At 33.2% G+C, this 22482-nt stretch overlaps 1 protein-coding gene across 8 annotated transcripts in view; it reads left to right on the top strand.

Moving 5' to 3' along the window:
• Positions 1 to 22482, top strand: part of Trc (Serine/threonine-protein kinase tricornered) — a 131616-nt gene that overhangs the window by 67652 nt on the left and 41482 nt on the right. Inside the window, exons 1-2 of one of the 8 annotated variants that reach the window (XM_083046772.1) lie at positions 181 to 447; positions 4461 to 4911. The exons of 4 other annotated variants lie outside the window; for them this stretch is intronic. In XM_083046772.1, the coding sequence (XP_082902898.1) occupies positions 4824 to 4911 (88 nt within the window). In that variant the 5' untranslated portion in view covers positions 181 to 447; positions 4461 to 4823. Of the gene's footprint in view, positions 1 to 180; positions 652 to 4444; positions 4912 to 16461; positions 16510 to 22482 lie in introns of those variants that run through there. 3 more of the 8 variants (XM_083046770.1, XM_083046775.1, XM_083046771.1) reach the window with 3 other exon arrangements.

Below are 22482 nucleotides of genomic sequence, written 5' to 3'. Positions count from 1 at the left end.
ACGGCGCACCTGTGGACACACATGCACATAGAGATATATACGACACATACGTACTCTTACGTCCATTTTCTACTCGTAAGGCGAAGTCAGTGCGTGGGCACAAAAGTCGTCCCCCGTCCTACTACACACGAATCTTCCACTCGCACTAGTGTCAGCCAGTCAGTCAGTCACTTAGTCAGTCAGTCAGCTCGAGTACGCGCGACCGGTTCGTAACTTAGCTCGTGATACGCGCTAAATCGCGCCGATTATTAAGATCGGACCTCGAGATCGATGTTATCTTGAGCTTGGATTTCGCGCGATGTAGATAGGCGAAAAATAATCTCAGTATTTACTCGCGAAAGCGATCGGCGAAGGCCAATTGCATTTTCTAGTATCTATATCTGTGGAAATCAACTTTTTCCAAAATTATATCCAGATACTAAGTTTCTCAGTGCGCGGATCTTGGATGTAAGTGATTTAGAAACTCGGTGGGGCGCGTAAATTCGTCGAAAAAGTTTCAATCCCTTCGGGGGAAGAATCTTTAACTAGTCCCTTTTAACTTTTGAGTGTATTTCAGTTAGAATAAACGATACAATTGAAGTTCCAGAGTCAAACTACGAAAAACAGTGCGAAAAATTTTATATTAATTTTGACAAAATTAAGAATTATTAGGTATATGATACATTCAGTAATAAAAATCCGTAAATTAGAGAGTCATTTTTTTTACAACAAGCGATACAACAGGTGAAAGGAAGTAGCTTTCGAAGGAGGAAAAAATCAGTCTTGATCGCCTGTCGATTGCTTTGCTATCAATTTTCGGATACAATACAAATATTTATATATAGAGTTCCGACGCTAGAGCGAGTGAAGTTTGAATCACGCATTTTTACACATGACTGCTCGTGTATACGTTTCATCGAGAGGAAGGAAGTCGATGCGCATGTAACGAGATTCGGATTAGGCGAGCTCGCGACTCGATACTATTGTGCGATTTAAATACTGTTTTGTGCAGCGCTATTATAGCGAAAGATTGCTATAAATTTTAAAATTAATTTTTGTAGGAAATATTGAAAAATATTTAGAAATTCGTGAGATATTTTACACTAATTAAAAGAATTTTATTTTTTTGTGGTTGTAAATATAATTTTTATTGCAACTAATGAAATTAATATCGTCACTTACCTAATGTCTCGTAATATTAGGTAATATTGAGATGTGTAATATTGATATTGAAATTACGATATATTGAAGGTATTAGAGAACTCAGTTATCACTATGCAAACTATTTTTATTGGCACATGCCAGAAAATGATCATGCACTTGACATAGCACTATATGAGTCACTTAAACTAATATTGAAAAATATTAATGAATAACTAGCAAAATTAACTAAAAAATCAAAGTTTTTATTATAACTTTATCTTTGCATGTCACACCGCAATAATAATTATAATTTATTTAATATTGAAAGTATAATATATGAAAAAGAAGTTAGAAAGAACATTTGCACTTAAGATATCTTATTAAAAGAAATTAATATTGCACAATATTATTTTTCTCGCATTCGCTCTTATCATTATTCATAGACGAAAATGAGTTTTTGTCGTCATAAAATTGCTGCCAAAAATTAAGAGAGATAAGATGTTGATTACAAAAGTATTGCGCAATGTTGAATGATATATGTCGCGGGTTACTTAAGTTCGAATCTATTTTGCATTTCTCATCGGTGATTTTGCATTTCTCATCGGTGATTTTGCAAGCTTTGACATATGAAATGCTGTGACATTTAAATGTTTATTGTTTGAAATGATTCGGGAACTAGGAATGCCCCGATTCTTATTCATGTTGATTTTAATCTAATACTGGATCCATACAAAACGGAACTCGACCGTTTCGCACATAATTGTATAACCGGAAGAATCTCACTATCAAATATTGCCGCTATTTAACATTTTTTAGCAATTTGCAAAGAATTTAATGTTTTTATATTTCCAACTTTTATCACCATTAAATAAATATTGAAATTCGAATAAGTATGTGATTTAAATAATGCAAGATATATAAAATTTACCGGATATTATATACGCAAAATTTGTCAAAAGAATGAATTCACGAGAATGCAAATTGCAAATTATTCGTGAAAGTTGAAAATGAGAAGTGTGATAAAAATTTTAATCGTCACATACTTAGTTTAAATTTACTTAGTTAACTGTATAAAAAAGCAAGTTATGTTAATTTGTATAAAAATCCGATATCTTGATTTTACCTTTCTTTTCAAAGAAAAAAAATTTTGATACCAACAAAAATTCTCTTTTTTTAAATAAACATATATGAGACAAAATGAGAGAATTATAATAACAAAAAGAATATTAAATAATCAAGATTTTGTGTTTTCCTATTAAGTGTAGCGATAATTATCAATAGATATCTAGCAATCGCGTTATTTATTTTATTGTAAAATCAGCTTTATATATACATTTTCTAGTATGATTTAAAAAATATACATATGTCGTTCGATAACGTTAGATAGAGGGAAGCATTTTTTCAAGATAAAACCGTTAATGTCATTTTTTATATTCGTTAAGTCGCATAGACGAGAAGCAAAGAAGCATTTTAATCATTTTTGTTATCGCTGTGTGACGACAGTATGTACTTATCGCAAAATGCAACGCGTTTTCGCACACACGTGTCATTTTTGCATTTATTCTTTTGTACTTCTCTTTTTGCACCGATAAGTTCAAAAATAAATAACACCTGAATCTACAAAAATAGTACAAGTGTAACATAATGCTTTTCTCAAATAAATAAAAATTGTATTATTATTTATTTAATAAGTTATATAGTTAGAGATTAGAGAATATAAAAATGCAACTTTAATTACAAGAGAAACTCGATCAATTCTTATTTCTATAGCATATATATAATTGAAAAATTTTAGGAAGTTTTTTTTATTTAATAATTAAACTGCAACTATGTTAACATTTAATTGTTGAGATATTTTAACCAGAATATATTTAAGAAAATTTTACAGTGTTTTGTATTGTTATTTATATTGTTGGTTAATCAACACAATATTTATAAATACGCACAACAATAAGCAATTTCCGTTTATATATATTCCGCTATATAGATATATATTAGCCTGATTCACAGTTTTATCATTTTAAATGTCGTTACTCGATATTGTTGTCGAATGAGATTTATCAGATATTGAAATAAGAACATATTTTTGTGTATATAAGCTTAATATACCTGGATAAATTTACAGAATTGTGTGTTAAAAGTCAGTGAAGTTACTATAGCTTAGAAATATTTGCGAAATAAACATGAAAATTGCCATATTCAAGCTCATAAATCCGAGAATTATAAGAGATTGAACCTCAAAGAAGAAATAAGATTTTATTGTCAGTTTACATACACATTTTATGTTTAGTTTGTAAAAATTTTGCAAACTTCTCTTTCTTGTGAAATTGATTTATGTTTTTGCTAAAAAAAGACAATTTGAGATTTATTGCTCGACGTAAGCCTTATGAAACTCTATATACGAAGTTTCTAAAATTACGAGTTTATCTGGCAGGTGGTCGCACAGTTTAAACAGTTTGAAATATATGGCGTCTCGTACGAGACAGTGTAAGAGAGCACAACAATCACCGCGAAGCTCGTCGGACGAGAAAATTGTGGGTATATACGCGTAATTTCGTGTTTTCTCAACTGGTTAAAGAGGGTCGGACATCGCTATAAATGACGGCACATGAAATGTCTGTGCACGCGTGCGTATAAGTGACGTATTTTCCATGACGTAACACGCGGCTAGTAAGTTCGCGCTACAATGAAGCCGGGTTTAATAAAGAGTCAAGGATCACAATTATAATTGCATATATACGTGCCGATTCGATCGCTCGCTCTAGCATCGTTTATTGTTATTGACTGATGTATATTCTCTGCTATATACTTTAGAGTTTTACTTTGAGAATCACTCTCGATGGTAAAAATTATAAAATTAAGAATGATTGAATAAGAGAGAGTTCGCCGCAAAGATTATGATAAATAATTACGGTATATTTGCGAAAAAAAATAAATTTGAAAGTTTAAAATCTGGAGAGTAGTATATTATTAATAAAAATATATACTATTCTCGAATATATAAAATTATAATATTGTTTAAGAAGCAAGTTAAAAAGTGAGAACGATTAATTTTTTCACATATATATGTATGTGAAATTTATATAATTTTATAAACTTAGATTGTGATATTTTTATCTCTGACAGTAATTCTTGATGGTAACTGAAATAAACACAGGAAACTCTAAAGTAAAATTAAGAAGGAAGCTTCTTCACTCGCAAAACTTTTATATATGTATATTTATTTTTAATTATATCTCTTCGATATAAAATTTAAGTGGATTCTCTTTAAATTGGAACGAGGAACACATTTTTGATCACGTAATTCTTAAATAAACATCTCGTTATTTATACTCTAGAGCACTCGAAGATTGATAGCATGACTTAGACAAACACGGCGGTGTGCATAACGTCAGTAAACATTAACAATTCAGTTCGTGCAATTAATGATCGAGACGATCGCAGCGATTCATCGGGGTCGATGTTCGACGATAGTTGACGTTTTTTGTGCGAATGAAAATTATGGGCTCGTCTTGCCCACGCGTAGTCGCGATCTCGGAAGTGCCCCGCACGGTGTGACATTTCGCTGCGCGAATCCAAAGCGTGGGTTTAACGACATTCGCGCAACGCGGCGCAACGGAGCGCATATCTCGTGACGCGCGACTGCATCGCGTTCGCGCGAGGCGCCATCGAGGAAGAGGCGATTGCCATTGTTGTTACCGATGTATAATTCCGAGCTCTTCAAGACCGTGTGGACCAAGGTAGGACGGATGTGCGGCTACATCACTTGCGCTAGATCCTACCTCTCAGGTCAGTACACTGTCGAAAAATTGCTGGACCTTAGTTGTGGACGTCTTGCTTCCTAAAGTGAATATAACTTTAACGTTATATGCAGCAAATTAGATTAACCTTTACTTCCCATCGAATTTATCTTTGATAGATCCTTAATTTTTTAAGGAAATCATTGTTTTACTGAATCTTCTTTAACGTATTATTTTATGTTTATTTTACTCTGCCATATGCAAGCTCTTGTAATATCTTACATTTGATTATAATTCGAATTAATCTTTAGCTACAATTATCTCTAACTTAATGACACGTGAGTTAATGTTAATCTGATTTTCTTTGAAACAGCGGAAATTACAAAATTGTTTTTTCTGTTAAAGATAAGAATAAGAGATAAAGTGCAAATTAATATATTGATAAATGTTTAATTTATCTTTCGTATTTATGTTCCATATCTCATAATCAGTGTACTCACAACTTGTGTGTGTAATTTCGAGTTTTATTTATCTAATTTAAAGCTTGCATTATCGTATATCGTTCCTTTTTATCAACTTTCCTCAACCTTACGTTAAGTCGATGTTGAGCCGCGACGAATAACTATTTTTTAAATACTTTAAAAAAAATTGAAATAAAGTAGAAATTATCATTGAAGCAAAAGCATTTAAGTTGCCACCGTATGCTTGTCGGTGATGAATGTTTTCTCTCTTGAGAAGAGTTTATAAAATCCACTGGAAGAAAGATTCACACGGTCGCATTTAGGACTAAATGCGTATCTCGTATATAGACTTTCCGTGGATACTTCAAAGTACAGAAAATGATGATTCTCTCTTTCTCTGTGAAGTATAATTCTGGTTGTTGACAAGTATTAATTGTGCAAACAAGACGCTCGGCAAAGCGTGTTTGTCGCTCCCGTTTTCTCAACGCGCGGGCAGAGAAAGAAAAGGAGGCGGCCTGCCTGTTTGTAGAAAGTAAGCGGAAAAACGAGTGAAAGCAATCGAGGATACCCTCCTCAACAACGGAAAAACCTCGCCATAATATTTCCTCTGTGACGTTGTACGCGGGGGGCTTTTGAAATCGAGAAAAGGAGTGGCAATGGTCGTTTGCGACCACATTTAGCAAGATCGTTTGCGATAATGCTCGCTCGAGATCAGTATTGGCTTTAAAATTATCGAGACACATAAAGACCACTTAAATAGGACCTTTGTGAATATTGACATTACATTATATATAAGCTGAGAAGGAAATATATACACTAATATAATAATATAGTGCGATGTAGAGTGATGTAATGATATAAATATACAATTAGATAAAATCTGGTACGGTTTATTATGATATAATGGTAATAAAACGTTCTTTTCTCCAAAAAATATTAGAGTTACTTTATAATTAGCAAGGCAATTGCTTTTTCCGCCATATGCATTATTCCGGCATTGCAGCTCTAACAAGTGAAATTGATCCTTCGCTCTCTCAAATGTGCAAAAGAATTTACGTTATTTTCTGCGGAGAACGCGAACCGTCGATTATCGCGAAAATAATTTAGCACAGAACGAGAAACAGACGTTTAGGATAATAGTACCTTCAGAGTTTAGGATAATAGTATACCTTCGCGAAGAACTTGGCTACATTTACTTACACAACATTATCCAAAAGAGCGATCGCACAAAATCGATTACTTGCCAGTCGATATTATTCTCGGTCTGTGATTTCTTTTACTATTGATTAGTCCGCAAATATATTTTGCATAATTGGTAATAAAGTATACTTTCAAATTAATTTTAAGATAATGACTTATATTACTGCATTCATTCTTTTCAATTAAAAATATTTTTGTGAATTAAATCATTCATCAACGAATATAAAATAATCATCATTTAAATAGGGCATAATTTTGAAAAATATAAAAACATATAGAGAAAGATATTTTTCTTTATAATTTTAAATTTACTTGACTAATTTACTTTTGTACATTTTCTCTTAAGCAATTTTATGAAACTATATACCTTTATGTACACACATTGAATAGGTTTTCCTATTTTCCACTTATTTTCCAATTATTGTAGATCTAATCTCTCTGTAATAGTGTCTGTAATTATTACAGTCTAACGTTTCTTCACGCGCGTTTCTGTTTTTTTTTTTTTGACATAAAACCCGTTTATCCATTTTGATTCCACTCCGAGAAAAATAGGCGCGCGCGATTATAGCATCGATAGTGCGCTGCGATTGCGTTGTGTAAACTCGCGGGCGTTTTGCAATTGTAATTCACGGACTTGCACCTCGGGCACGTAGATTGGATGTTTGCTCGCCGATAACGGTGCTAGGCGATTCCAAATCGCTCGAACGGAATTACTGACTCGCGCGAAAGCGCTGCCGGAAAAGACAGCCGTTAACAAAGCAGTAATCGCTACGCGGATGCACTTTCACTCTTTGCCGATAATGAGCTTTGTCGATCCGCCCATTCGATCAGAGAACAGGCATTTTTCCCGAGTGAAAATCCTCTGTATCGCTATCGTATTATTTGATTAGACTAACCCTTTGGAATATCGATAAAATCGGAATAAACTTGAACATTTTTAAAAGTTTATGTGTGTGAGACGTTTAGAATCAATTTTTCTTCCACCAAAATATTATAGCACGCTATTAGCTGTCTCTAAATATTATTTTAAATATTAAATATTTTTTAAATTACGATTTAACAAATTGAATTTTTATTAAAATTGAAAGAAATAATTTATATCTTGGGGAGGTTTCTAAATTTAATAAATTTGTAATAATCGTTATTTTTCTCAACTTTTATATATATGTATACACGTATGTATAGATATATGCACTAATATCTGTTTGCAGAAAAAAAATTTATTAAATAATTTATTAAAAAAGAAAAAAAAACTGAGAAAAATATTCCTACATACTAGTATCTTTTTTAATATATGTATATTATTTTGATTAGCAATAGAGTGAAGAAGTTTGCACATGCATAAAATACGACATAAAAAATTGAAAGAAGTAGAAATCTAGGATAAGAGTGAAAGTGAAGACGTAATATCGTAAGAACAGATATTTCTAATTTAATAACTCTGTCATGTGAAATTATTTTTTTTTTTTTTTATTTTAAGTAATAAACGTATTTCATTGTCAATCTGCGAATAGCTCTGGTCGTTGACTTTCGCTCTCTAGCGCGTACTTCCGCTAAATATTGTTCTTTGACGGAAGTCGATCTCGTGATCTCGTATATCTCATGATGACGAATATCCCATTTCAATGAAAAACATCAATTTAATCAACGAATAAAATAATAGTGGAAAATAACAAAAAAATAAATGAAACGAGTCTTCTCTTTTTTACATTTTTGGCGCTAATCATGTGTTTACTAAAATTAAAATAAACTGACAATTAATATTTTACAATTTCGAGTTATTAATTATAATACTCGTAAATATGTTCGCAGAAGATACGAATCATAGTTTGATGAAAATAATTTAGTACGAAAGTTTTAAATATTATCAATCTTTATATACACATACACACTTTAAACAGGCGAATTAAAAAATAATTATACAGTCGTACAATATTGTATGACGAATAGAAAGCGCGTTCAAATCCACTCATCAAGCGCGTTCAAATCCACTCATCATCTTCGTTTGCGTCACTTTATTTTAAATTTAGAAACAACCCGAAGAGGTACAGATGAAAGGCGCGATAATGAATCATCCAATGTGCACGTGTACTGGCGTATATATGCGTGTTGTAATTAATAATATCGATGAAAAGAGGCGAGAGAGAAAGAAAACAAGGAGAGAGAGAGAGTGAGAGAGAGTGCTCGTTCACATTTCTCGTGGCATGTTTTAAACAAAAGCTCGCGCGAGCGATCTAATCGGAACGAAAGTATATGTATATCGGCAATCGTTAGAATCGATATACGCGCGGCCATGCATGCCGATGATGGATCAGTTGTACAATCGGATATATTGTCCGACACACATGCACACATGGATACACACACATGCGCCTCGTACATGCACATACGCTTGTGTAGCATGTGACGCATCGCGAAAACCCGACCACGCATTTCGAGAAACTAGGTTACAGCGGGTTCATCGAGTCCCCGACCTAGAACTCCTTTCCTTTTCGGCACTTCCGGTCTGACATCCTTACGATCGATGCGCTTGTTGCCAGATACGATCTTGACCGAAATTTCCGATTCCCCGTAAATAGCTTGTCAAGCTCATATTCATCAGCAGAGTTTGAGGTTTACTCCTTAATAATTTAGGATGTCACGTTGTTAACAATTCTTTATTTTAATAATTTATTCGTAATATACGTAAAATGGGGGAGGCTTATTATATCTATTTAAATACCTTATTATTCATGTTATTTGAATTATTTAGGTATTATCAAAATGAGATTATATATTTGAATAACTGACCGCATATTTTGCGAGTATAATAGTGAATATTGCTAATGCGGATAATAACTGCAAATTTGCAAATCTAAATTTTAAAAAATTGATTTTTATTTCGAAATAACAAAAGTTTGTAGAAAAAAGAATATTATCTAATACTTTTTCATGTTCTTACTAAAACCGTTGATTATTAAAAAGCGTTCAATCTTTGAAAATTATATTTTATGATTCAAATTTTTTTTATAAAATTTTCATATATAATATATTGAAAAAGATTTTACTGATAATCGATTAGCGTTTATTGACGCGGAAATTTACCTTAATTCTAAAATTAATGAAAAACGATAGGATATATTTTGCCGTATTAGTTAATAACGAAAAGGATTATAACCGATAAACGTTAAGTCTGATATTTATTACACACACAAGTTTGTAATATGTATAATATTTATAAAAACTTGGAACCTTATTACATAATATACATATATACAGAACAATCTGGACATACTTTGAAATCCATTACATAGCACAGCAGCGCGTTGTACCATGAGACAGACATAAAGTATTTTCCTATAAATATGCATAAGTATACGTAAGTCGTCGCGATCGTTTCAGTGTGTTTCGGTAAAACCCTCGTAAAGAGCATAAGCCGTTCTCTTTGCTTTTACTATGTTCTCACAGTCACGCCGACTCGGAATCATAACTCACGTGATACACCCACGTGCCTTTTAAAAGATTCATGGCGTATATACATAAGTATATACATACTTTGACGTTCCGTTTCTGTCAACTGCAAAAATACGAGAGCATATGTGTGCGTGTGTCGCGAAAGTATACACGGAATGTATATAGATCCTTCTCAATGACGTGCGTCACAGAGTTTCGCGCCTTACGTCAATACCGAAAAATGTTGACGAGACATTTACATTCTTATTTAGTCGAAAAATGAAATTCCATTGAATGGACAAACGAAAGTTAGGACTAGTTTGACGTCTATGCTCGGACTTTTTAGTTTATTCTAAGTTTTTCTCAGTTATTTCTCTTTACATTTTCTTAATTTTATTAGCGTCAGATATTTTAACAAAGTTTTAGATTATTGATGAGATTTCTTTGGAATTAAATGAAAGACAAAATTATATATCATTGTACTTTTAAAAAGATGCAATAATTCGTAAAAAATTAAAAATCAATTTTGATTTTAGTAAATAAGAAAAATCTGCGTTTTCTGTTGAAATTGCGGAATTTTAAGCTTAAGCGTGTTTGTATTTAAACATTTTTTTTTTAATTTTGCGATCTTATCGTCACGCAATCGTGTGTGTAAAACGTGGTTGCTTCTTCTTCATCTAACAATAAAACCATTCAGACACACCGCAGCAGTTTCCAGCAAAACCTTATTTTCGCTCTTAAATTTTCGTCCGCGGTATAAGCGCGGTCGGATTATCGCGCTCTGTGTATTCTGGCGTGCGGAACGTTCTCATCCTGTCTGACAAAATGCCCATCGTTATGCGGGATGCTGGGTCCATCCATCGGATTTGGGTTTGCCACGCGAGATGCCGGGAATGATGATCGTTGTAATTTAGGGCGAGAAGAGAAATCAGGGACGAAATTGCAAATTCGTAATTACAATAGATGCATGTGCTTCTCGCCGAGTGTTCACGAATCTCTTTGTAGTTTGTTCGGGGATAGGTTTGTTTTAATTGCAGTAATTGTTAGCAATCGCTATGATAGATAGCGAGATTTAGATTTGAGTTAAATTTATTAGCTGATATCCCTGATGAAAAATGATAATTTTGTCTAAAACTTATGTTTCCCTTCGAGAATCCTCCGATTAATAATGATCTTAAATCATTAATTAAAGAAGATTATTTAAAAAATAATATTAATATAGAATTTTTTTTTATTTTATTGCGATATCAAAAATATATTGCAGAAAGAGTTATATCTTATATTTTGTATAATACATACGAGAATGTGTTTTTATAAATTATACTATAAAACAGTTTTAAAAAAATAGGAAATGTTATTTCATTTATATCTATATTTTTTTAATATTTCGATATTCGAGATTGGTCAGGATCAGTTAAATTTATCTTCCATAGAATTTACAATAATTGAGTAATTTGCAAAATACATGTGTCTATCACATGTTATTTGTCCCCGTGTCGCGAACCGCAATCTTTCTGCGACTATTTTTAATAAATCACTGGCGCATGAACGAAATAACGATTTTACCGAGCGCACCGATTTATTATTCGTGCGGTTTTTTTTCACGAAAAAGGGTATAGTTATAGCGAGAAAATAATTGCGGACTTGTAGTGAAAGAATTCTAGAATTAAGCCGATTTTATTTCAATGAGCGCATATAATCATCAGTATGATATATATATCGCAGCTTCTATCGTATATTTATGAATATTTGTTTAGACTAGATTTGCATTTGTACAATGTGAATTATTGCAATCACAAAACTGAATTATTATAATCACACCAAGATCTGTCAATTAAATTTTTATCTATCGGAGAAATAGAATTATAAAAAATAGAGTTTCTATGTTGCTAAATTTTTTTTATCGCGATATATGTATGTACTTCGTGAAGTAAAAGAAGAAAAGAAATAGGAAATACATCATCCTAGGATGACGTCGTAGTAAAGTAACTTTCGCAGTTTTTTCTGGCAATATCTTCACTTCTTTTGAACTTCCGATCTTTATTAGCTCCACCTACACACACACATATATAACACATATAAGTCTATATGTGCTCTTACATGATTTCGCAAGTTCTTAAGTAAATATAGTCCAATGAAGGAAATGAATGATGAAAGAATGATAGACTGTGTGACTTACTTGTTTGACTAACACAAGCAGGTGAAAATACGCATCATTAATTATTCAATTTTTCGAAGACTGCTTACTTTGATCCGATGGTGAAATTGTGCTACAAATTGAAAAAAAGGAATAGCGCGTTGAGTTGAATCTCTATTTTTTATGTTAGAAATCTAAAGATGTATTTTTAATAAAGAAAAAATTATTATAAGAATAGTTTTGATGTGTAATTTAAGATTTAAAAAAAAATTACGTTAATTTTTTTCTTAAACAAATATATATAATGAAAGAAAAGATTAATAAAAAACTTTTTTAAAATTTAAGAAAGTTTTCTTGCCAAAGATGTTTAAAATTTAGCGTTTGTAATGCTTTTCCAACTCTTTAAATTTTACTCCGAAATTTCGCTTACTTGCGATTTTTTATGGATATGCTTTGAATTTCCTCGTGCTTTCAAAATGCCGGAAGAAACCTTTCCCAACTAGATCGACCATCAAGAATAATTAATCATGCTCTACTAAGAAAGGCACTCTGACGTAACTTGAATATATATATAATAATAATATACATAGAGAACCATATCTCTCGCATATTTTATAATAATATAATATATTTCAGAGCCGCCTAACTTATGATGACACGCGAACTAGCTATCGAGCAAGAAAGAGTTGTAGAACGAAGTACTAGTTATTATACAGCTTTGTAATATTTGAATACAAGTAATTGCTTCTTTATTAAAACACACATCACTCGATTCTATATAATCATCGTTATTTTTAAATTATAGTAAAATCGCAGCTTCATTAAACATCACATTTAAACTTTAATTATCCCTGACGTTCTCCCACTTTTCTTTACGCTTTGGAATTATATTTCGAAATTACTCTCATCCGATAAAGCGTGTATCAAGTACGCGAGTTTCCTCGTATCCCTCTCGAAAGTGCAGAGAGAAACCTTTCCGCAACTAGTTCCGATGAACTAACGAGTTGTTAATCATGAACCGAGGACTGTGTCAAACTTGGTTCGCATTCGTGCCTCGTCATGTACGTGTCCGCAAAATTACCCTAACTTCCGACGGAGTGGAATGATGATGCGCCGTCGTACATACATATATATAATACATACGTATGTATATATCTTTGCGGCGTGTTGGTTATCGCGGATACCAAGCGGGATCAGTGGAAATCTGGAACAGAGACCGCGTAACACGAGTTCCTCTCTTCTCTAACTCTTTCCTCCTCTTCGTCCCCTTTTCCTCGCCCGTTTTTCCTCTCACCGAGTTATTCGTCCGCTCTGCTCTCGAATCTAGGCTGTTACCGTGGCAACACGCATCAGGTACGGGACACCGAAGACTCCGACGAAGGCCATCTGAAAGGAGAGGAACGGAAAGACTCCTCGTCTCTCGCCCTCTCGGCTACTTCTCGCTGCCCTTCTTCGGAGATCTCTTCTCCCATCCTCCTTCCACCTTCTCCTTCTTCGTCCTCGTCCGATCAGATGTTCGAAAAAATCAATAAGACTCTCCCTATGCCGTCAACTCGTTCCGTCGACTTCTCTTTTCTCGACGACGGTCCTCTCCGTTTCGCTCAGTTGCCTTCTCTCTCGGCTCCAACGCGACATTTTGTTTGCGTCACCCTGTTGAGAGGAGAGCCGCTAGGGATAAAGAAGGACGGGATGACTCAGGAGGGTTGAATGCACACGTGGAGCGCTCGGTTGAGGCCACCGAGCATCCGGCACAGCTGATCGCGTGTATACTCGTGTTTCGAGCTGCTGCTCCTGCGCGACGCGACCCGACGTTTCGAGGACGAGCATCGATCCTCCCGAGTCAAAACGTGGAAGACTCGGATATACGAGTCTTCCACGAGTTGCCCTGAGAATATAACAGATAAATTATCTCGATATTCTTCTCGGGACGTTGATGTAGATTGTAGATAGACCATATATACAACAGGAACGAGAAAATGTGAGAAAATGAGAGAAATTTTGCACCTTGGTTTTGTTTTAATTAAAGGCGAATTATAAAAAAAAAGAAGAGGATTGTGTGTCATATGTTACAGATAGATTATTTAATGTTCTACATTTTTTATGGAATTTTTTTAACACTTTCACAACAAAGATTACTTAAATATCTTGAACTTGATAATGTGAAGTGAAAATATAGAATTAAGTTTGACATTTCGATAAAGATAATCAAATCGTGTTCAAAGTTCAGCCACAGCATACTTATCTTTTGTTTCCTAGGCAGAACAATAGATTGCTTGCATTGTACTTACAAGTGTATTGAATTATTTCAGGAACTGAATTCCTTTATATAAATAGCACGTATCGACGTGCGAGTCTAGAAAGCGAATCGAATTAAAGTTACAATTTAGTATACGTCCGACAAAAATCTGTAGTGCTAAAGATATCCGCTTTTTGACGTGATCAGAATGATTAACCGAATTCGAAAAACGATGAACGAAAATCTAACTTTAGATCCGCCTCACCCCTCGTGTCATTCACCCCTCGCTTTACGTATTGTAATAAACGCGACTTTATGCAAGAGGACTACTTATCAGGTTAGAGCCGCGTTGAATATCGTGACTAGCTGAAAGAAACTCGTTATGCTCTTCGTCCGGCCTACGATAAAATTCCCCACCTTCGAGAACAAACAGTGCTTCGCGGTAGTCCTGGGTAGTTCGTAGCGGTTGTCTGGCAAACCGGTGCGCTTAAATTCCCACGGGCAGCAATGGGAAAGAAGTTGTGCTCGACAATGACCGGTTATCGTTTTACAGGGTGTCCCAGAAGTGTGACGGAAAGTAGTCACATGAACAGTTATTTCTTGCGAAATTTTGACGCAGGTATTTTTTCTTAATAAAACACTTCTTGAATGAAAGATTTAAAAATTTTAATGCGAACCAATTTTTAGAAGTATAGATGAACAACGAAACATTATTCATCATTTTAATTCGAAATGAATTTTATTTTATAATATACATATTTATAAAATAAATATTTTATATATTATATAAATAATAATATATTAAAATATAATTTATTTTAACATATGTATAACTAATGTATTAAAATAAATGTTATATATACGCATTTTTTGTTATTTGAAAGGAATGGAATGTTTTGAATTTAGAAAGTTGTGTAGAAAATGATAACTCGCATCATTTTTCTTCTGAATATCTAGTTGGAAATTTCGTGCATGAAAAAGTAAAAAAAAGTATTAATTATGCGAAATAACTCGGAATTAGTGTCCATCTCGCACTTTTTGTTAGCGCGCAGCTAGATAAATGGGCGCTCTAATTTTGAGTACGGAGGTAGTTTTTTTTTTTCAAAGATTTTTTCATCGTGATTCAGCCCCAGTTTCGAACGTTTATTTACACAATTTATACGTATATTTCATCGTCAAGCGCGCGTTGAATTCTGTTATTCTCTCGTCGAGGCTTCCTTTCACTCCGCGGTGATTCTTTGTACGTTCAAAGGAAAAAATATAATTCCATAAACTCAGTTATACTATCATCTTCTGTATTAACCTCTGCTATTTGCGCGATGACTTGCGTTATCGAAGTTATCGATTCCGTTAGACAATTTCATACAATTATCTCAACTGTGCACTAAAAGGAATTCAATTTAAATTTACATAACTGTAATTTATTATAATATCATATCTCTAAAATGAGAATTAGTATTAATAATATATTTGGTATTCTTTGAAAAATCATATTTTTACGATAGAAATACATATTTTGATAAATTAGTACTTGTGTGTGTGAAGGATACAATTTTTATATGTCAATCATAATTGATATCTTTTGTAGAATGATTAAATTAATCTCCATCTATATATAATATATATTTATTTTTAAATAAATCAAGAAACGCGATAATCTCTCAATATCAAGTAACAAGTAACATAAAACAAAGCTCTACAAAAACATAGCTTATACAGATTTTTAATTGCATTCTTATCCGGACTTTTAATTGCATTATTTTAATTGCACTCTCGTTGTTCTATTTCTTTTGGATGAGTCAATATTTCACATCTCAGATCGCAGATTGCGATAAATAATTTTGTTTACATTTATGCGAACGATATCTTGATATCGAGCTCTTTGTTCTGCCAATAAACTCAATCTGTAGTAGCGTAGATCCGCTTATCATTTTATTTTAAACGAGTTACAATTCGCATCTCTGATCGTACATTACGACAGGAAATATTGGTGCAATTGTGTAAACACTGTAAACGATATCTTGCTATCGAGCTCTTTGTGTTCCACCGATAAATCTAATTTGAAATCGTAGATTCGCTCATCTCTAGATTAAAACGATGTGTTTTAATATATTCTTGTTCTTTATGTTGCAGGTTAGTATTTACTGATGAAAATGCCGGGAAAAATCGTCCACGAAATGGGTAAATAATGCATTTGAATAATTTAGATTGCTTGAATGGCTTTTACACAAAAGAAAGAATATAAATTTATATTTTTTTAATAAAAAGAATTGAAGATATTTTAAGAATATTTATACATATAAAGAAAGTTAAAGCTTTTGTGAAAAGTCATTTAAATTAAATTTGTTTTTATTAGACAAGTTATAAAAACTGATAGCGCTCTGTACTATAAATTGTCTCGGTGACATAGAGTTCTACTGCACTCTCTTCTTCAGAGGAAATTTTAGAACACTGTTTTTCGAATTGTCACGTATTCGGATCGTTCATAGTCAAGGAGATTCGATTACGTGAACGCGACAGAAAAACTTGAAATCGTCCGATGTTGTCGTTTTACAACGCGCAGTGAAACGTCTTACATCATTAACGGCAATCCTTTTACATTTTACGGTCGGTCGCACCGCGGTTTTCTATTCGGTAATGCACAATGACGATTAGCTTTCGATGGTGATTGTCAGACAATCAGCGAGTAACGCGAACGGAACGAAGAGTCGTAGTGCACGAAAGTGATGAGGTTTGCCCTATAAACTTTTTTTTTCCACGAGAGATTTTTTCGTAAGATATAAGGCCAGATTACAGCAACACGAAACTGTGCATTACAGTGATGAGGCTAAAAAATGGCAAAGTGTATATAGTATATCGAATTTGCGCGAAAGCCAAATTTTTTCTTTTTCATAGAATAAAGATTTTCAAAAATTTTGTGAAAGAAAGTAATATAATGTTCAGAGTATTGTGATACTTTTTATAATCTTGAAAAGAGAAGAAAGAGAAGAATTGTATGATGTTTGATCTGAATTATATAATTTATTTTATTCTATTATAATCTCTCAATAATTTATTTAATATGCAAAGAATTAATTTATTATAATTGCTTTTCTAATTTCTATGAGGTTTTCCTTGCTTGTTGATTACTGTTTTCAATAATCAGACACTTGTAAGTCTTTCTTTTTTCTTTAATGACACATACAATAATTTTATTAACTTATATTATTTTATCTAATTTTATTTCACTGTTCCTTCTACAAACATCGAAATTATCTATATTTTAACTTATTTCAAATCTATTTTTTTCACGTATAATATTATATACGTATATACGTCAGCAATTCTTCTCGCGATAATAAATGGATTGCGGAAGAGATTATCCTCGCAAATTTTGAGCTTATCCCGTTATTGCATACATCGGAGCCTGTAATTCGTGCTTGAGAAACGTGATCGTATCGTAGATCCATATGTGATAGTCACGTCCGCCCAAATTATGTAAACTTACGTAATCCTTCTGACGGTGTCCTCTCGCGACGATGGTTACCCTGTCGCTGCAGCATATTAACCCATTAAAAGCTGAACGTAAAACGAAACATCACTTTTATAGGAGCCATCTCTGTTTTAATAAAACATCAAAATAATTTACTGGTATCAGATTTTTTACATATATAAATCTATCAGATGATTTCGAAGCGTTAAATTTGCGTAAATAAATGAGGAAAAAAAGCACGCATGAACAAGAGAGAAATAAAATATTAAATTGAACATTATTTTATATTTAGCACATATGAAAACAATTGCGAACATATTTTTCACATTAATTTATTAATCGTTAATATCTTCAGGGGAATTGTACGATTTCGTTGAGATATTGATTTTCGAGGCCTTCACGAGAGAGAAAGAGAGATAAACTCGATAAGATTGCACTCGAATTGCGACATATTGCTCGCCTTCGCTATACGATCTTCCGATAGGTCGAACCTAAAAAAACGCGACTTTTATCCCGCTGCTTTTTCTCGCTTTTCTGCTTTCCTGCGGTTTGAAACTATCAATTTCGGTTTCTACCTTGTGTTTTTTTGTTACTTTTCACAGTTCGTGTTCGCCTCAATTAGAGAACGGTACTTTAGAGCGGGTCAATGCGTCCGTTCGAGATCGTCGAGAAACAAAGGGGCCGGGTTTCACGCTTTTGCGCCAATATTTCCGGAATAATATTCGCAGAGCATATGTATAATATTAACTTTTTACTTCCCTGAACACACACACACACACACACACACAGTTCCGCCATTATCTTTCCTTCGGTACGAATTCTTTCATGTACGAATTCTCGGATTAAAATTCTTTTTTAACGAAGAGAAAGGGATATCCCATAGCTTTTAATTTAGAAACTATAAGAAACGAGAAAAGTTGCAAAAATACTAGTAGATAACGAATTTTCATTGTTTAATTTTACACGGATGGACTTTTTTAAAGTTCACCTATGAAAATATTCATTACCCGAGAATTTAACGAGATAGTTCAATCAAATATTTACTAAAGAAAAATGGATTTGAAGTAGGTCAAAGAATAGAGCGGATAGCTCGAGGATCCTTGGTAAAATAAAATATAAAATTTTGTGTATCTGCAGCACTCGATGTTCTTTCAAATAAAAAGGATTATTGTGGTCCAAATTATTATAATTAAAAAGAACGTGTGTTTGTCAACAATTCATAGGCAATCAAAAGATAAACAGTCATATTTAATAATCTCTGATTAACTCCAACGTGAAAACCTCTAATGTCTCTTATTGGAATCAAAACTTAAGCAAGATAAAAAATTCATAAAAAACGCGATTAAATGTAACACTGAAACCTGATTTTAATAGACTAACGATCGCTATTTGAAATATTTCGTCTAATTATTTCAGCCCGATAAGCCTGCTGAAATAAATATTGCGAGCAGCGTAAAATTAATGTTGAGGCAAGTTTTAGCTCTTGTGAAAAAAAAATACAGATTGTCGAACTTATTTCAAGTGAACTCGAATCCGAACGGTAATCGATAAACGCAATCGACACCCGGGGTATCGAAACGTTTCCCTCTTCGTGTTCATTAGGTTCGCGAGCAAACAGAGAGCCTTTACAGTCAAGGGATACGCGTATCGAGCTTGGATGCGGCTTACTTAAACGGATTAACCGGATTAGCGTTGCTTGTACTCTCGCGTGACGGTGAATGTTATTGGATGCATTTACCGCGTGCGTTATTGTACGGATTCCTTGCATTAAGACCGGATAGCGTATGTCACGCGGATAAAGAGTATAGAGCTCCCGCGACCTCGCCCGCGCGAGACTCCCGTTAAGGAAGCATTAAGCGATTCCCATCGGGTCGCCCATCGGAAACGCGACCGCCCGAGCTTCCGCAATTAAGCGCAATTATGCGCCCGATCCAATTATCAGTCCGCATTATTCTCCGCGCTACACAGTGTTGGAATACTCCAAAGCATTTATCCGATAACCATATCTTCGCGCGGAAAATTTATCGCTTCTCCCCCTCTAACACTCCAATGTGTCATTTCATTATTTGCGGTTTCTTCGCCGCAAAAATTAATCGTAAATATAAAATTGAGGAAGGAATATATTTTTAATTTTTGATTAAACGCGATGAAGAAAGAAATTATTCCGCAACAATTTTACAATCTTGATAACGGAAGAATTAAGTTGCGAGTTTCGCGTTTGAGAGGATTAAATCGCGATTGCGCGATTGGGAGTATCGGAATTGCGATATCCGTCTCTTCGGCAAATCCGATACACTGGAAAATATCAGGCACTCCGGAACGGCGATATCCTAGTCCGGTTACTTGTGCGCGGTCGCGTGGCGGAGCACGTGAATGTGGGTTAGAATGCGGTAGGATAACCAAGCCACGACGAGCATAAGCAGGCAGGCAGGCAGGCGAGTGGGCAGACGAGCAAGCAAGCAAGCAAGCAGCTGACGCGGTGGAATCAATATTCTCACGTGTTTGCGTATATAGTGTACGCATGGATCGTTCTCGCAAAACGATATGTACATCCGCGACCTGGGAAAGGTGATGGCGATCATTAGTAGTAATGCTGATCGTCGAGCGAAGTTATTTCGGACGAACGTTTCACGTTTCAGTGATATCAGCTAATTAATAGCCATTGTTCATTGATAAGCGTGTAATGAGTAAAAGTGTAGACAGCATTCTAATAGCAATTATAATAAAATTATCCCTTTCTAAAAAAGGCATGTTATTAACATCATTGTCGCCTTTCAGCGATGTTGATTAATTGTCTCGATTCGCGTTGTGCGTTATTCTTATAGCATCGAGCAGCTGTTATCGCGAGGGTTAGCACTTTGACAGTGTTTGTCCAAAATAAAATAAAATAAAATAATATATTATGTTTTAAATAATATGTTATAATACTTTAAACTCGATTAATATTTTTGACAGTTATCAGCTGATTTCTGTCAAAAAATATTAATCGCGGATAAAGTATTATAATATATTACTTAGAAAATATTATTTTAATTATAATAATATGTTGTAAATAATAGAATATGTTATAATATATACTTTGTCTGCGATTAATATTTTTTGACAGAAATCAGCTGATAACTGTCAAAAATATTAATCGAATTTAAAGTATTAAAACATTATTTTATTTTATTTTATTTTGGACAAACTGCTAATCCTCGCGATGACAGTCTCTCAATGTTATGAATATAACGCACAAAGCAAATCGAGGCAGCTAATCAACATCGCGAAAAAGAGGCAACAATACTTGCGAGAATCGACTTAACATGCCTTTTTTAGAAAGGGCATTAGAACAATACAAGCGCGCGCTATTCCTCGATTTTATGTTAAAAAGAATGATTTAGAAATCAGCTGATAACTGTCAAAAAATATTAATCGAGTTTAAAGTACTATAACACATTTTATTTAAAACATATTATTATTTTAATTTTTATAACAATATTATTTTAAAATTTAATTAGCACAAATTAACGCTTTAATCAGCTGATTTCTGTCAAAAAATATTAATCAAGTTTAAACAAACTTTATATAAAAATATCATTCTTTTTTATATAAAATTGAAGAATGGCGCGAGCTTTTGTTGTTTTAGTTTATATAAAACAATTGCTGTCTACACTCTTTTCTGTCTCTTATCAAGAGGAATATTGTGAAATTGTTGTGGAATAATTTTTTTATCGTGTTTTAATTCAAAGTTAAAAATATTTCTTTCTCTATTTTACTTACGATTAATTTTTATACGGTGAAGAAATATGCAAATATATCTATATATATATATTAATTTAAATAAATTTATATATATATATATTAATATATATTAGTTTAACATATATGTACATATATATTATTTTAATCGATCTCTATCTTTGGATAAATTTAACATCAACTTTTCTTGGGAAAAATTAAGCAGATATTAAATTTTTTTATTTGCAAATTGAACTATGAGAGTAAAACTTATTAAGTCTTTATTATTTGGTAACTTTTTTGAAATATATTGACATCGAAATTCTATATATTTAAATTATTTCCAAAAGTGCATGTGTATGTATATGTTGAGTAGATTCATAAAATGTAGATTAGTGCTGGAAACAAGTATAACTCTATTTTTGCAGTCTTTAGATTTCTAGGAATACATCATTAATTCGCATTTATTCTGCGATTACAGACATTTGTATAAGAGGGAACAGATGTATAGTACTTTGTTACTTTGAACATATGTTTAGATGAATCAATCTCGATCGAGATTTACACGAGCAATTTTATTTATTCTTGTTATCGAATAGTGCAGAGGTTGAATTTACTTTACGAAAAACGATTTATCAATTTTCTAACATGACGGGAAACATACACTTTCGTTCACACATTTATCGCATTTGATTCATTATCGTTGACCACTTGGTCGTTGAGTATATAATGATGAGATATGAAATACCGCAAATTTTTCAGAGAGAGTATAAGCAGATAAAAATGAAGTTATCGTATCCTTCATGGTAACCGCTACCGGTTTCCTGAAATTAAAAAGCTCGTCCGGATGCGAGCGAAATTAAAGCTGATCTGAAAAAGCAGCGAAACAATCAATATTCATCGCAATGTATTTTGCATATATATAGCGAAATTATGAAATGCAATATCACGTCATAAAACGA

This window comes from Prenolepis imparis, unplaced genomic scaffold (assembly GCF_030444845.1).
Source record: "Prenolepis imparis isolate NDT839.2.m4 unplaced genomic scaffold, iyPreImpa1.0 SCAF_9, whole genome shotgun sequence".
NCBI lineage: Eukaryota > Metazoa > Arthropoda > Insecta > Hymenoptera > Formicidae > Prenolepis > Prenolepis imparis.
The sequence above is the reverse complement of the archived record's forward strand: the minus strand, read 5'-3'. Positions and strand labels throughout refer to the sequence as shown.